At 41.9% G+C, this 17,160-nt stretch overlaps 1 protein-coding gene across 1 annotated transcript; it reads left to right on the top strand.

The window, feature by feature from the left end:
• The first annotated feature begins 84 nt into the window (after positions 1 to 84).
• Positions 85 to 15,537, top strand: gmeb2 (glucocorticoid modulatory element binding protein 2). The gene is made up of 10 exons (XM_039800964.1): positions 85 to 397; positions 4,069 to 4,226; positions 5,264 to 5,352; positions 6,839 to 6,963; positions 7,950 to 8,053; positions 9,413 to 9,570; positions 10,217 to 10,282; positions 10,405 to 10,542; positions 12,996 to 13,118; positions 14,886 to 15,537. The coding sequence occupies exons 2-10, from the start codon at positions 4,084 to 4,086 to the stop codon at positions 15,515 to 15,517; spliced, it is 1,578 nt and encodes a 525-aa protein (XP_039656898.1). The 5' UTR covers positions 85 to 397; positions 4,069 to 4,083; the 3' UTR covers positions 15,518 to 15,537.
• The last annotated feature ends 1,623 nt before the right edge of the window (positions 15,538 to 17,160 follow it).

The following is a 17,160-nucleotide window of genomic DNA, read 5'->3' as shown; positions in this document are numbered from 1 at the left end:
ACAGCGGCCACACTTGCGCATGTCTGTATTCTTCTTCGTGGCTGACCACCAAACTGCTGCCGGAATTATACAAATAAGAAGAAGAAGAAGAAGAAGAAGAAGAATAAAAGAGTAACCAACATCCAGTCTAGTGCAGATGAAATTAAATGTATTGCACGTGTAGTCCCCAAAACATTTAGTAGGTGGGCGGCTGTATTTTATTTGAACTATGAGCGAGACACCTGCCAGCTCAATGGACCTAACGTTAACTATTAACACTGTACTTTATTCATTTTAGCTAGCTCCGAGTAAAGCTAACGTTAGCTAGCTAGCAACCATCCGGTGGGGCTAACAGTCAACGCTCATATTTTCAACAAGCCGAGGCAACGTTCACCAACTAACGACCTAAAACCTAAAGGTAAGATTTATACAACATCTCAAATACTCAAATATATGTGTTATATAAGGTATCGTTCACTCCTAGCTAACGTAAAGAAGAGGGCACATCACATTGCATTCAAAACGTATACAAGTTTAAATTACTCTTGGTGTAACGTTAAAGTTATAGAAACGTATTTTAAGCCACCACGATTTACACGTCGTATATGACGTTATACTCTCATTATGTAGCTTTACAGCAGCATGCTGATCTAAAGTTTCCTTCACTGTTATTGTTGATGATATATATATATATATATATATATATATATATATATATATATATATATATATATATATATATTTGCTCTACCCTACCCCACCCATAATGTACTATTTATTTATTTACAGATGTAGGCCTACATACTGTAATTACACCTATACATTTGACATTTATTTTATTGCGGAGGAATAACCCCTTGAGATGAACCATCTCGTTTTCGAGGGGGTCCTCGAGTCCAGGTACAGAAATAGACACTGACCTTGCAGTGGCAGTCAAACAGAAGAAAAAACAAACAAACAAAACAACAACAATAAAAAAACAACTTACTTTACGAAAATGGTAAGAGCAAAAGCAAAAATATATAATATATAACTCATACAAACAAGACATACACACTGTAATTACACTGTAATTACACCTATACATAGCTAGAGCTGGGCAATATATCGATATTATATCAATATCGTGATATGAGACAAGATATCATCTTAGATTTTAGATATTGTAATATCTGTCCCTGCAATGGCTGGATTACAGTAGAGTGATGTAATTTTTTGAATGTACCAGACTAGCTTCTATTATTTGCCTTTACCCATTTAGTTATTATATACACATTAATGATGATTATTGACCAAAAATCTCATTGTGTAAATATGTTTTTGTAAGCACCAATTGTCAACGCTACAATATCGCCGCAATATCGATATCGAGGTATTTGGTCAACAATATCGTGATATTAGTTTTTTTCCATATCGCCCAGCTCTATACATAGATTACATACATTCTACTGCTCTTCATACTATTCATCCTGTACATACACTTATTCTTACTACTCTTATAATGTTACCACACTGCACATAGCTGTACTACATATACATATATCTGTCGATATGGTTCATTCAGTATATCCATATTTTTTGTTTTTCTTATTATATATTCTGTTAATACACTGCATATATCTGTTATTCTTACTACTAGTATAATGCCACTGCTACTACATTGCACATATCTGTACATGTTGTTCATACATTGTTCATATTACATAACCATATTTATTCTGCTCTTATAACACTGCAATACATTTCTTGTCCTGTCCTGTCCACCTGTCTATACTTGTATATCACATTGCACTTTTCTGCTTTTTTTTTTTTTGCACTTCTGGTTGGACGCAAACTGCATTTCACTGTCTTTGTACTTGTACTCTGCACAATAATACATCAATACAGTTGAATCTAATCTATCTAAAAAACAATATGATGCTAGCTGTAGCTGTAGCACCCAGTATGCTTGTATGTTTAGACTTTAAAATGTTTAACCTCACCGTTATCTAGCCCGGATGCAGGCACGTATGACTACCACACTTATCCGGTAACATTATGTTTTGAAGTTTAAAACCATATGTCATTACCAAAAGTTAAGTCTTAATAGTTAAGTCCGAAGAGTGTATACTATTGTCTCCCTTTCTGTATTTCAAATGTGTTGCATATTCTTCCCCATTGCTCTCCTGAGTGTCTTTAATTTGCCTCTTGATTTGACTGTTGTAGCCAGCGGCGGAAGTAGTATTCAGGCTATTTTACTTAATAGTAATACGTAAGAAAGCTTTTTTGCACACCTCTTTTGTCGGGCAGGTGCGTAGGATATGATCAAAAGTAGCAGATCAACATTTTTAGAGAAAATCCTGCACACTGACCATTACGCAAACAATAATTTATTTAGAAGAAAAATACAACGTTTCGGTCTCAGACCTTCATCAGGTAAATGTACTATCATCAGGTAAATACCACAGTGTATAAATACTACAAGTATTCAGGGGAAACGCTCTAGCTTGTTTGTATTTCTTTAAACCAATCACAGTTGTCCTGGGCGGCGCTAAGCCCCGATAGAGAAAGAGAGGGGACTTTATTTTATTTTATTTGAGTAGGCTATCTGTTAAACCAGACTTTTGAGGCATTACTTATATTTTTACTACTGTAATGTTGCAGCTGGTAAATTTGAGGCTAATTTTAATTACTCTAAAAACTAGAGCTGCAAAGATTAATCAATAGTTGTCTAATACCACCAGACTCCATTTAAATAAACAGTAATTTTATTATTGTAGAACACACTTTATTCTGAGTCGAAAGAAACAAAATCAAAAGCCATCTTGGATCGCCTTTCCACTGCTCCAACAATCGCCACTCTGGTTTGGTTAAAATAAATCCTTAATTCACCCATTTACATGTGGAGATATGCTGGCTCTATACACGCTAAAAGTCCTGTTTGTTTATATGGAGTCTGGTGGGTTTGGTGAGGGTAATTTCTGAGCTGTTTCTTGTTAAACAAGAAGGTTTTTACTCTTTAACACAAAGGTCTATCTCTGTAGCTATCCTGTCCATAATATTGTCAGACACGTAGAATAATAATCTGAGCCTGTCAGCAGTAAAAACAGCACTTTTAGTGGACGTAAATTGAAGATGCGCATTTGCCCTTAAAGTGATTGTTCGGAGTAATTCACCCTAGGGTCCTTTGCACCATGACCTCGAGCCAAACACCCCCCCAGAAGCTTTTTTCACCTGGGTCGAACATTGGGATGGTTAGCGTAGAGTAGCGTTATCAGCTGAATAGCTTAGCGCAGGGGCTAATGGATCCGGTGTGTCTATCATTAACCCCACTAATATGCGAATGATACCAACGCGTCTACACTAGTACAAACAGGTTATGCACTCATAAAACGATGGATTGGAAAGTTTGTAAGTACACCAGAAGTTTATGTAAATAACACTTGTAGCTGTAAATAACACCTAAGCACTCTTACTGCCCGGTAGTAACAGCAGCAGCAGAGAGCAGAAGCCAGCAGGCAAGTGTTATTTACATAAACTTCTGGTGTACTTACAAACTTTCCAATCCATCGTTTTATGAGTACATAACCTATTTGTACTACTGTAGACGTTTGGTATCATTTCGGGTATTATTAGTGGGGTAACTTACAAGATACAAACGTGGGTCCATTAGCCCCTGCGCTAAGCTATTCAGCTGATAACGCTACTCTACGCTAACTCTCCCAATGTTAGACCCAGGTGAAAAAAGCTTCTGGGGGGGTGTTTGGCTCGAGGTCATGGTGCAAAGGACCCTAGGGTGAAATTACTCCGAACCATCACTTTAAGGTTACATTGCAGCCTGGTCCACAGCTGCCGGTTACAGCGTTCTCACTCAATACTGGACCAATTTCAATTGTTCCCATTAGTCACTTGGGCAAATGCATGAGAAAATAGGTCTTGGTTAAAAAAACAAAAAAGACAAATTACCCTTTTAAGTACAAGGTTTGTTGCCAGTTTTGGATTTAACATATCAGGTAAACCCTTTTCTTGTAATTGCTCAACCGTTTCCAGTATCCAAATGATATTAACAACCGTTGTTCCCGCTCTGCTGTGATACTTTTCGTTGTGAAGCTCCATCTGTCCTCCATGGCGTCATCAGAGGTCAGCATGCAGGAAATGGGCGACATTGTGATCGTCACCATCCCAGAAACAGCGGCAGAGGACCTCCCCTCTGTGGTGGAGGAGGACAAAGCAGTGCTGGTGACGGCAGAGATGACTCCTCAACCTGGGTAACATACTCACTGCGCACACACACACACACACACACACACACACACAGACAGACAGACAGACAGACAGACAGACAGACAGACAGACACGCCCACACAGAACAGAGTGGGAGCCTCTGAGGAGATTGTCCTGTTGTAGAGCTCCATAAACCTGTACAACAATTCACAGCTGTGTGTGAGATAACTCATTACCTCACACATTACAATATTGCACTATTATGCTACTAGCACACTGGTTACTTCATATTAAATATATATACAGTACAGGCCAAAAGTTTGGACACACCTTCTCATTCAATGTGTTTCTTTATTTTCATGACTTTACATTGTAGATTCTCACTGAAGGCATCAAAACTATGAATGAACACATATGGAATTATGTACTTAACAAAAAAGTGTGAAATAACTGAAAACATGTCTTATATTTTAGATTCTTCAAAGTAGCCACCCTTTGCTTTTTTTGATAACTCTGCAAACCCTTGGTGTTCTCTCAATGAGCTTCATGAGGTAGTCACCTGAAATGGTTTTACCTTCACAGGTGTGCTTTGTCAGGGTTAATTAGAGGAAGTTTGTCCCTTATTAATAAAAAAAGCAAAGGGTGGCTACTTTGAAGAATCTAAAATCTAAGACATGTTTTCAGTTATTTCACACTTTTTTGTTAAGTACATAATTCCATATGTGTTCATTCATAGTTTTGATGCCTTCAGTGAGAATCTACAATGTAAATAGTCATGAAAATAAAAAGAAAACGCATTGAATGAGAAGGTGTGTCCAAACTTTTGGCCTGTAGTGTGTGTGTGTGTGTGTGTGTGTGTGTGTGTGTGTGTGTGTATATATATATATATATATATATATATATATATATATATATATATATATATATATATATATATATATATATATATATATATCTATAGCTAGCGGATCAAGGACTGATGCCTACGATTTGAGACAAAAATGAAATTGCGCTGAAACCATGCAGGAACTCATAGTGCACCTTTTTAAAGACCATGTTGTTTTTCCGTATGGTTTTCCAGGGAGGAAATCCTCACAGTGGCACCGGTGGAAGAAGCAGAAGCTGAGGCCAGCGGAGCAGACTCGCTGTCGAGGGAAGAGGCTGTCATTGGTAATGTGACCCGCAGGACTTTATTAACCTTTTGTAAAACATGGCAGTTCAGTAGCACGTGATCATCAGTTTTTAGTAGATCTTAACACTCTTTTAGCCAAAGTTCAGCTTTAGTCCTGCTTTATTGTAAACTGGAATCATGTAAATCGCATGTGTCAAACTCAAGGCCTGCGGGGCAAATCTGGCCCCTTACAAATATCAATCCTTAAAGATTATTTTTTGGGGCTTTTCCCTTTATTTGAAAGTGGATAGACATGAAAGGGGGGGAGAGATGGGGGGGATGACACGCAGCAGGTCGGATTCAAACCCTGCGCCGCTGCAGGACTCAGCCTACATGGGGCGAACGCTCTTACTGGGTGAGCTAGAGGCCGCCCCCCTGACGTAAATTAATGCAATGAAGAGTTTTATCTGTGATCCTCTTGTGAAGTAAATAAAATAAACAAATCCCAACAGCGTTGTATGTTTCAGTCAGTGCAGCCTTTCCAGTCTCTGTGATTCAAGTCCCATAATAATCTTTATATCAAGGTTGTAAATACTTTTTATGTCTCCCAGTTTGTGTGATCAGTAGGGTTGGGTACCGAAACTCGGTGCCAATAGGGAACCGGTGCCGACGTAAACGGTAGTAACGAGACCGAATAAGAACGAAAGTTTCGGTGCCTCATTTCGGTGCTTGACTTTACACTACACCTGACAGCATGTAACGTTAGCCTAGATTTAGCTAGCAGCTGGATTAAACACCGGTAAAATGCTGACAGCTAACGTTAAACAGTGTAAAGTGTGACGGTATTTCACTGTGGAGGACTTCAACAGGATGTAACAGTCTGCAATGCAGCGCAGCAGCTGCTGCCGTTGTCGGAATTCATAGATATACAGTAGTAGTACTAGTAGTACTAGTAGTACTAGTAGTACTAGTAGTACTAGTAGTACTATGTTTATATGGTCGGAATTAAACAACACAGACGGTGCGTTCACTTGCAGCTGCCGTCGTCGGAATTAAACAACACAGACGGTGCGCTCACTCGCAGCTGCCGTTGTCGGAATTAAACAACACAGACGGTGCGTTCACTTGCAGCTGCCATTGTCGGAATTAAACAACACAGACGGTGCATTCACTTAAAACAGGTAGCCTCGTGGTGCATTCACAGTAATTGTAAAATACCCTTTTCCCATCTGGGGTTCAACAGCAATATACTGGTGAAATAAGTTATTGTTACAGTTATTACATTATTATTAAATCTTTAATTTTGACCATGGCCTTAGCAATAAACAAGTCACTGACTGTTGTTTACTACCCTTATTTTTTTTTCTTCTTCTTTTTTTATTAACTTTATTGAAAAGTACCGGTTCAGGCACCGGCACCGTTTTAAAAGTATCGATTTAGAACCGGAATCGAAAAAAAAACAAACGATACCCAACCCTAGTGATCAGATGTAAGAACTGACTCGACGGCTGTATGGGGGTGTTTTTGTCTCTCTTGTCTCTGCAGTGAAGTTATCTGAGGAGGTGGATGTGGAAGCTGATGTCTTCTACCCGATCACCTGTGGAGACACCCGAGCCACGCTGGTCTGGAAGAAGTTTGTCTGCCCTGGGATCAATGTCAAATGTGTCCAGGTACACACACATCATCTGGAAACAACAGCTGTGTAAACATCTAGATTTACGAACAAGGAAATGTAGTTTAAAGCAACACCAAAGATTCTTTTGTACCTTTTAAAATAATGTTTCCAAAATGGTCCATGGTCCATCAACTCGTAATGGGGTGAACGGCACTGCTGCATTCGCTTTGCGGCTCTCTGTCGGCTATAACCACACTATGCAAATTTGCCAGATCGGGTAGCGGATCTGTAGTTTGAATAAGACATAATGGACACAATTCCGCTTCCTACCTGTAGGGGGACCGAATAGGAAAAGTGCTTTGGTGTTGCTTCATTTTTATTTTTTCAACCTGGACCCTATTTTCCTATGTTTCTGTGTCTAAGTATTAAGCGAGGACGCTGCAGCGGCGAAACAAGCTGCACTGTAAGTTATTGGGCCTTTTTGTTTGACATGAAACCGCTCTGAAATCACCAAAACCCGCCAGCCCTATTTAAATAAACCAGTAATTTTATCATAGTGAAACACACTTCATTCAAAGTCAAAAGGAACCAAATAAAACCCATCAAAAGCCGTCTTGGTTCACTGAAAGTTAGGTTTATTTAAATGGAGTCTGGTGGGTTTGGTGATGGCGATTTCGGGGCAGTTTCATGTTCAACAAAAAGGATCTTACTCTTTATCAAAAAGGTCTACCTCTGTAGGGATCCTTTCTATAATGTCGTCAGACACTTCGAATAATAATCTGAGTCTCTCAGCGGCACAGACAGGAAATTGATGGGGCACATTTACGTTGCAGCCTGGTTAGCGGCTGCCGGTCACAGCGTTCTCGCTCAATACTGGACCAATTTCAAAACATTTTGTTCACATTAGTCACTTAGACACTAATGCATTGGGGAAATATTCACGTTCAGGTAAAAAAAAAACAAGACAATTACCCTTTAAGTTTAGGATTAAGTGGATTATCGACAACTCATGAAGTTTTTTTTTTTTGCCTCTTTAAACAGTATAATGAGCAGCTCATCAGCCCAAAGGAGTTTGTGTGTTTAGCAGGGAAATCCACTCTGAAGGACTGGAAGAGAGCCATCCGCCTCAACGGCACCATGCTCAGGTCTGGACTCATCAAATTAAATACACTAACTAGGGAATTTAACTCGGTTTGATATCATTGGATACAAACCCTAAAGCCTCCTTCTTTATGCAACATGTACTCAACAAAACCTCCATGTATTTATTTGCCCGTTTCATGGAAACATTCTGGAGAAAATCGGGTTGGTTTTGTTATCTGTTTACAGTGTTTGTGTCTACGACTTCTCTGCTAATACTTACATACTTTTAAGCTAAATGTTTAATTCAGATCTTCTAATGGAAAGGTTTGGCATTGTAGTATTTATTTTACTTTTAGAAAAGTCTCTTCGTGTGTCGCCGTTCTCAAACTCTGTCCCCTTCGGGAAACAACAACAAACTTTGAGATAGCATGCTGAAAATAACACGCTGAAAATAACACGCTGAAATGGTGCAACAAGGCAGGCCCGCTCGATTCTTTTCGGGGAATGATTGTAAAGATTTACAAAGAATATGTTTAGGGTGTTTCCTCTCTAACTGGGACGTTTTGGGAGCGATTGGTGGGATTGTTGTGGACAAATTACACACGGAGATACACTGGTAAGAGCCAATGAGGTTTAACCATGTATCAGCTCATTTAAATAGCTCACAGTTACTGTACTGTGTCAACAGTTAACTTCATTTAATATTGTATGTGGCGTTTTGTAGCCTGGTTGACCCCAGACCCTTCTCAGTTGTAACTGAGAGTGGGTCTGGTGAAGCTTCATTCACAGCCCATTTCCAACGGACGCCGCTCAAATGCCTCTGGGCGCAATTGGGTAGTCCTTCAACCAATCGGAGCGATGAAGTGGCAAGCTGATATATCAGATTTCTGCTGAATCCAGTCGGCAAGACGGCGACATCTTTTTTTTTAGATATGAAAAGGCTTCAAGTGTTCAGTTTTTAGCAAAAAGGAAATGTTCAAATTGCTTAAAACAGACGCGATAGCTGATTAGAACGAGTGATGTTCCACGGCGGCAGCCATCGTTGTTATGTACAAAATCTGCTTCATCGCCGCTGCGCTATCGTCATCGTGTAGAGCCCGCCTCAGCGGTTCTGATTGGTGCCTCGATTTGGAAAAATTGGAAATGGGCTTGAATGGGCTCTTGGTTTTTCCCAGGCTAATAAAATTGCAGAAAAACACTATTTGTGGCTTTTTTCTATTGCAAATGTTCCACCAAAACAAGTTCCTTCCCGAGACTATGTAGCAGAGCCACCGTCGCTGCGTCCGGAGCTCAGCATTTTAAAGAAATGCAAACAACCCAGAGAGGTTTTTTTCCCTCCTATCTCAGACCCAAGTAGTGTATCCTGAAGTCATGCATCGTGCCTATTATAAAAAAGCCTTTTATCATATGTCATTTCACAGGAAGATCATGGACTCGGGTGAGCTGGACTTCTACCAACATTCAAAGGTCTGCTCCAACACGTGCCGCAGCACTAAGATAGACCTGGTGGGAACCAAAGTGTCCATCAGCAGCGATCAGTCTGCCGAACTGGTTCCTGCCACCCCCTCGTCGGCTGATTGTAAGCTCCACAGCCTCAGCCGTCGCACTAGTTCAGGGTTCATTCTCTTCTCAGCGCTGGGTCTGTTGCTGCTGTAATTTCCAACCAGGGGTACTTGTATCCCGGGGTGTACTTGTGCTGTTGCCGGGGGGGGGTAGAAAGTGGAAAGATTGTGGAGCAGCTCAACTAATTGAGAAAAAAAAAATAGAAGTAATGATTCAATCAAAAGGGTATATCAGCTGTAACACCTGAACACGAGACGTAGAGCAGAGAACAGAAGTTTAAACCGGTAGTTAGCTAAAAGTAATGAATAAATGGTAGAAATAATAATAACGTAGTAACTCAACAATTGAAATAGCTAAAAGTATCGCATAGCGGCTGAGAGGGTTCGCTAAAAGTAGGCCTACTTACTAAACAGTCATCAAATAGTTCGCTAAAGTAATAGTTAGCTTTAAAGCAGCGCTTCTCAAAGTCCGGCCCAAGGAACGAACAAAAGTAGCAACACGGTGAGTTGACAACGAAATGAAATTGTCAAATTGCTGTCCGGGTGCAAAAGCTTCCGAGCCATAATTCAAAATCTGCATTGTAACCCAGAATGAACAGAGCAACAGATTTAGACCTTTAGTTTGTGTGAGTCTAAGTCTCGTGTTTGCCGTTTGTGTCGTAGTGAACGGAGCAGCGGCCTCGTTTCCGGAGGTGGAGGAAACGTCAGAGTGGGTCACAGCCATCGGAGGTGATCAGAAAACCTGCACAAACATTCTCCATCATGTGGAATGAACTGGTTGAGTAGACTGTTGTTTTTCTTTATAATGTGTCTGTCTGTCTGTCTGTCTGTCTGCCTGTCTGCCTCTCCAGAGGACTCTGTGGCGTTCTGGCGTGCGGTGAAGGAGGCTGGACTGCTGGATGAGGTGGTGGAGGACTTCCAGAAGGAGCTGCAGGAGGTGCTGAAGGGGTTGCAGGAGAGAGTGTGTGACCCACCCCTTCAGGTCAAAGGTAAGAAACACACACAGACACACACACACACATACACACACACACACACACACACAGACAGACACACACAAAGACACAGACAGACACACACACACAGACACACACACACACACACAGACAGACACACACACACAGACAGACACACACAAAGACACAGACAGACACACACAAAGACACAGACAGACACACACACACATACACACACACACACACAGACACACACACACAGACAGACACACACAAAGACACAGACAGACACACACACACAGACACACACACACACACACAGACAGACACAAAGATACACACACACACAGACACTCACACACACACACACAGACACACACACACACAGACAGCCACCCACACACACACAGACAGACACACACACACACACAGACAGACACAAAGATACACACACACACACACACACACACACACACACACACACAGACACTCACACACACACCCACACACACACAAAGACACAGACAGACACACACACACACAGACAGACAGACAGACAGACAGACAGACAGACAGACACAAAGATATACACACACACAGACAGACAGACAGACAGACACAAAGATAAACACACACACACACACACACACACACACACACACACACAAAGACAAAGACACACAGACAGACACACACACACACATACGTGCACATGCAGAGTTGCCTACAACAACAACAAAAAAGCAGAAGGTCCAACTCTAGTCAACCATGTAATTGGTGCAGTAGAAATGAACATTATAGACTTGGCCCAAGAACACCAGGAGAACATACTAACTCCACACAGTCCCAGCCAGTAGTTCCCAGCAATGTTTACTGCGTTCATTTTGGAATGATTGTATAATTTCCGACACTGTTTTAACGCAGCACTGGGAAATCCGACTTTGCAGTTAGCTAGCTAGCGGTAACACACCCAACGTTCCCTCCGCCCTTAAGCTAGATTCATGGTTCTGCGCTGAATCTTTGCCATACGTACAGTACAGACCAAAAGTTTGGACACACCTTTTCATTCAATGTGTTTCCTTTTTATTTTCATGACTATTTACATTGTAGATTCTCACTGAAGGCATCAAAACTATGAATGAACACATATGGAATTATGTACTTAACAAAAAAGTGTGAAAAAACTGAAAACATGTCTTATATTTTAGATTCCTCAAAGTAGCCACCCTTTGCTTTTTTTGATAACTCTGCAAACCCTTGGTGTTCTCTCAATGAGCTTCATGAGGTAGTCACCTGAAATGGTTTTCACTTCACAGGTGTGCTTAGTCAGGGTTAATTAGTGGAAGTTTTTCCCCTTATTAATAAAAAGCAAAGGCTATGGCTTTTGAAGAATCTAAAATATAAGACATGTTTTCAGTTATTTCACACTTTTTTGTTAAGTACATAATTCCATATGTGTTCATTCATAGTTTTGATGCCTTCAGTGAGAATCTACAATGTAAATAGTAATGAAAATTAAAAGGAAACGCATTGAATGAGAAAGTGTGTCCAAACTTTTGGCCTGTACTGTAGATACGGACCCGACAGCCTGACGTGCACCTCCCCAAAAATGTAATTACACCTCGCAGCGTCGCATTTCCCTCTACTTATTTCCCTCTACTTATTTCCCTCTACTCATTTCCCTCTACTCATTTCCCTCTACTTATTTCCCTCTACTTATTTCCCTCTACTTATTTCCCTCTACTTATTTCCCTCTACTCATTTCCCTCTACTTATTTCCCTCTACTTATTTCCCTCTACTTATTTCCCTCTACTTATTTCCGCGTTCTCCTTTTCCAATCTGTGGAAACTTCTGCATCCGCAGACTCCGTGTGGCCCTTCTGATCAGCATCGCAGGTGGACTCTCATTGTTTAAGTTTTTTTTTGTCACACTCATCTCGTGTTTTCAGGGTTGATTTGTTTAACAGTTTGACTGTTTTTTTTTAAGTTCAATAAATGCAGCATCTTTCCTAAAGTCAACGAGTAATCGTGTTAAATAATCTTGATTCCAAAATCGACCCAAATAATTGTCCTTATGATTTATTTCCTGTAAACGAGCTGTCCTAATTTACAATGGCGGCGTGGCCCGAATAACCGAAAGTGAAGAGATTTGGATGTGTTAACGCTACTAGCAGCTAATGTAGCCTGGAGCCTTTAGCTGCAGCAGAGACGAGCGGCGGGCTACAGAGGTCTCACTTCTTTCTAACTCCACTCCCGATTTATTTACTTTTCAAACTTTTCATTTTTTCATTTTCAAACTTGTGATCTTCCGCCCCGAATCGGCGCAGTTTCAGACTCCACACAGCTCCCTCTGTGGACACTAAAGGCTTTCCAGAACTTCTACATATGCATCAGTTCTCCCCGACACCTGGAAATTCCCCTTTTAATGTTTTTAACTTTAGCTTTAATGTTCCCATTGAACACTGAATTGTTGTGTTTTTTTCCAGATGCTGTTTTGCTCAACAACATAGTGCAGAACTTTGGGATGTTGGACCTAGTGAAGAAGGTCCTGGCCAGCCATAAGAGCCAGATGGACCGCTACAGAGAGCAGTACACTCGCAGCCTCGCCGGTCAGTACAAGAATCTCCGATTCACTCAACGATAGAATCATATTTTTTGATACCTGAAACATCTGTGTTTTGCATTAGAGAAATTACGACCCTGTGTTCTGTATCAAGGTGTTAAAGGGTAATTTCCTTGCTTTTTTTCAACCTTCACATTATCTTCCCGTGCATTGGTGTCTAAGTGAATAATGTGAACAAAAGTCTTTGAAATTGGTCCAGTATTTTGTCCACTAAAAAAAAGTTCTGTTTTTGCTGCTGAGAGGTTCAGATTATTATTTTAATTGTATGACAACATTATGGAAAGGATCCCTGCAGAGATAGACCTTTTTGTTAAAGAGTAAGATCCTTTTTGTTTAACCAGAAACAGCTATGAAATCGCTATATCCAAACCAAAGACTTTTAGCGTGTATAGAGCCAGCATATTTCCACCAGACTCCATGTAAATAATCAGGACTTTTAGCGTGTATAGAGCCAGCATATCTCCACCAGACTCCATGTAAATAATCAGGACTTTTAGCGTGTATAGAGCCAGCATATCTCCACCAGACTCCATGTAAATAATCAGGACTTTTAGCGTGTATAGAGCCAGCATATCTCCACCAGACTCCATGTAAATAATCAGGACTTTTAGCGTGTGTAGAGCCAGCATATCTCCACCAGACTCCATGTAAATAATCAGGACTTTTAGTGTGTATAGAGCCAGCATATCTCCACATGTAAATGGGTGAATTAAGGATTTATTTCAACCAAACCAGAGTGGTGATTGTTGGAACAGTGGAAAGATGATCCAAGACGGCTTTTAATAGTTTTATTTAGTTTTTGTCGATTTTGAATGAAATGTGTTTTACGATGATAAAATTACTGTTTATTTAAATGGAGTCTGGTGGGTTTGGCGAGAGTGATTGCGGGGATGTGTCATGTTAAACAAAAATGATCTTACTCTTTAACTAAAAGGTCTCTCTCTGTAGGGATCCTTTCCATAATGTTGTCAGAGACTTAAAATAATAATCTGAGCCTGTCAGCGGCAAAAACAGAACTTTTAGAGGACGTAAATTGAAGGTGCGCAATTGCCCAATAACTTACATTGCAGTCTGTATCGTCTTACTTAAAGGTGCCCTGCCATACAAAACTGTTTTTACTTGTATTTTTTGAAATCTGTCAGGTCCATATGTGTTTGTGTTATGTTGTGAATGTGAAAATGAACTGCTACCTCCTCTGTCAGCTCTAGCCACTGAACAGAAATAAGCAGAGAAATCAGACCAATCACAAGAGCTGGTCAGTCTGACATCATGCTGCCTGAGCTCATTACTATTCATGAGCTCGCCCAGTTGGGCTGGGTAAAGGATTACTGACAGCCAGGCTCTCATTGGCTAGCTGTTAGCCAATCAGATTCAGACAGCTTAGCTTGTTGAATATTAATGAGAACTGGCAGAAATCGAGCCGAGTCTTCCTGCAGGCTTTCTATACCGCGCTAGAATGGCTTGAAACAAGGTAACCAAGGTTACAGAGTCCATGGTAGACCTTCAGACATCACCACAAAGTCATGAAATACGTGTTTAATACTGGACCAGTTTCAAAGATTGTTCCCATCAGTCACTTAGACCCAAAAACATGGGGAAATAGGGTCTAGGTTGAAAAACAAAACAAAAAACTAAGTTACCCTTTAAAGCAACACCAAAGCACTTTTCCTAGTGTAAGTAAATATCAGAAAAAGTTGCCGTCTGATACAAACCTGTGTGTGTGTTTGTACATATTTCTCTCTCCTTTCTGTAGCTCTGGAGCAGCAGTGTGACGAGCACAGGAAGCGAGCCAAAGAGCTGAAGAGCAAATCGCAGCACCTCAACAACGTCCTGATGACCCTCACCCCGGTCCCCGCGCCCCCTACGCCCAAGCGCCCGCGGCTGACCCGCGCCGTCTCCGGCCCGGCCTCGGTCAACGCCGCGCCCGCCCAGATCGCGCTGCCTCTCAGCCAGCTGTCCGGCCTGCCGCTGGGCAAGGTGCTGACGGTGGCTGGAGCGCCGCCCGGCGCCGCCAACCTGGGCGGCTACACCTTCCTGACCTCCACGCTCTCCGGGTCCGAGCTGGCGTCCGACGGCTCTAACCTGACCGTGCTGTCGGCGGCGGCGGGTCAGGAGTGCGCGACCGGCGGCTCCCCCGCCTCGGCCTTCGTCAAAGTGGTCGGCCCTCAGTTCCAGCTGGTGACGCTGCCGGCCGGGCTGCAGAGCTTGGCCATGGCGCAGTGCGGCGTCCAGCAGCAGGTCGGCAGCATCGGCGTGATGGATGCCACCGCGAGCTCTGCAGACGATTCTCAGGAGGAAGGCCAGGCTGTTGCTGACGGCGATGATGGCGGTCAGACAGAGCCGGCTAACGAGGGAGACGGGGAGCAGCCCGAGCAGCAGCAGTGAGGCAAACGCCAGCTGTTCTTCTCCCAATTGTCTCCCAGCTTCATTATTTTGGACTTGAATGTGCATTCGCTGTGATGGCTGAAGGTTTGTCCACACTTTGACTTTTAGGGCGTTTTCACACCTGTAGTTGGTTTTTGATCTGGTTCGAGTCTGTTGACGAGTTTGTAAACTTGGAGCGTTTTCCTTCATCGGTTCCGTTGCGTTTCCCACCGAGAAAAATCCAAGCAGGTGAAAACGTATCGCTACAAACCACGCGAGAACGTTCCCTCCGCTTATTGGTCAGATGTGTGGGAGGAGGCGGGAGCAAGAAAGTAAAAACAGGAAGAAGGTCCTGTGTTCTGGACTAGGGCTGCACGATATGAGGAAAATGTGCGATGCACGATAACGTTGTTGAATATCGCGATACCGATATTGCTTGCGATAAACAAAAAGAATGACAGTTACATTTTAAAGTGCAGTTTTATACTGATATGTTGTTTTCTGCTTGCACAAAAATCTCTGTGCGTCTTCTCCGACATGTCGCAGCATTTCGCGACGTGTTTCTCGCGCCAGTTGATATTGCGATTGCCGACTATTGCGTATTTCTTGCATCTACATGTACAGTACAGGCCGAAAGTTTGGACACACCTTCTCATTCAATGTGTTTCCTTTTTATTTTTATATTTATTACATTGTAGATTCTCACTGAAGGCATCAAAACTATGAATGAAACCTAGGAATTATGTACTTATCAAAAGGTGTGAAATTACTGAAAACATGTCTTATATTTTAGATTCTTCAAAGTAGCCACCCTTCTTTTTTTGATAACTCTGCAAACCCTTGGTGTTCTCTCAATGAGCTTCATGAGGTAGTCACCTGAAATGGTTTTACCTTCACAGGTGTGCTTTGTCAGGGTTAATTAGTGGAAGTTTTTCCCCTTATTAATAAAAAAGCAAAGGGTGGCTACTTTGAAGAATCTAAAATATAAGACATGTTTTCAGTTATTTCACACTTTTTTGTTAAGTACATAATTCCATATGTGTTCATTCATAGTTGTGATGCCTTCAGTGAGAATCTACAATGTAAATAGTCATGAAAATAAAAAGGAAACTCATTGAATGAGAAGGTGTGTCCAGACTTTTGGCCTGTACTGTACGTCACTACGTCTGCTCTGCTCACCGGGGACTGTGTTCTGCCGCCGGCGTCCGTCTCCAACTTCGACTTCGGAGACGCGAGTGACAGCAGTCTGTTTCTGTGACCGAAACGTCGAACGCCGCTACAGTTTGCAGCTCTGCCGCCTCGCAGATTGCAAAGCACAGCCCGACCACAAGAGCCGTTTTTAGCTCAGGCTTGCGGCGTACGCCCGGTAGCTGGGTCGGACCGCGTTCTCACCGCAAACGAAACGTACCGAGTCCGAAGCGTAACCAGTTTGTAATTCGAGCGGCTGTTTCGGTCCGCACCACGAGCGCGACTGCTGTGTTGTCGTTGCCAAGTCCAAAGACAATTAATTTACACACACATCTTAAGACTCTACATTTGAATGTTCATACATGTACATGCATATGTACGTGTCTAATTAGTGGTGGTAAGTGACTTTGATGAGAGAAAGCAGAAAGAAGGCTTGGGCGATGCTCAGGTGGCGGTATAACTTTACATTTAAAGTG

This window comes from Perca fluviatilis, chromosome 5, assembly GCF_010015445.1.
Source record: "Perca fluviatilis chromosome 5, GENO_Pfluv_1.0, whole genome shotgun sequence".
Classification (NCBI taxonomy): Eukaryota; Metazoa; Chordata; class Actinopteri; order Perciformes; family Percidae; genus Perca; species Perca fluviatilis.
Note: the sequence above shows the minus strand (reverse complement) of the source record. Positions and strands in the feature narration are given on the sequence as shown.

Coding starts and splice junctions, on each gene's coding strand:
- gmeb2 (XM_039800964.1), top strand. CDS start 4,084: ATGGCGTCATCAGAGGTCAGCATGCAGGAAATGGGCGACATTGTGATC. Junction 10,283..10,404: donor GTGGGTCACAGCCATCGGAG/GTGATCAGAAAA, acceptor CTGCCTCTCCAG/AGGACTCTGTGGCGTTCTGG. Junction 13,119..14,885: donor GTACACTCGCAGCCTCGCCG/GTCAGTACAAGA, acceptor TCCTTTCTGTAG/CTCTGGAGCAGCAGTGTGAC.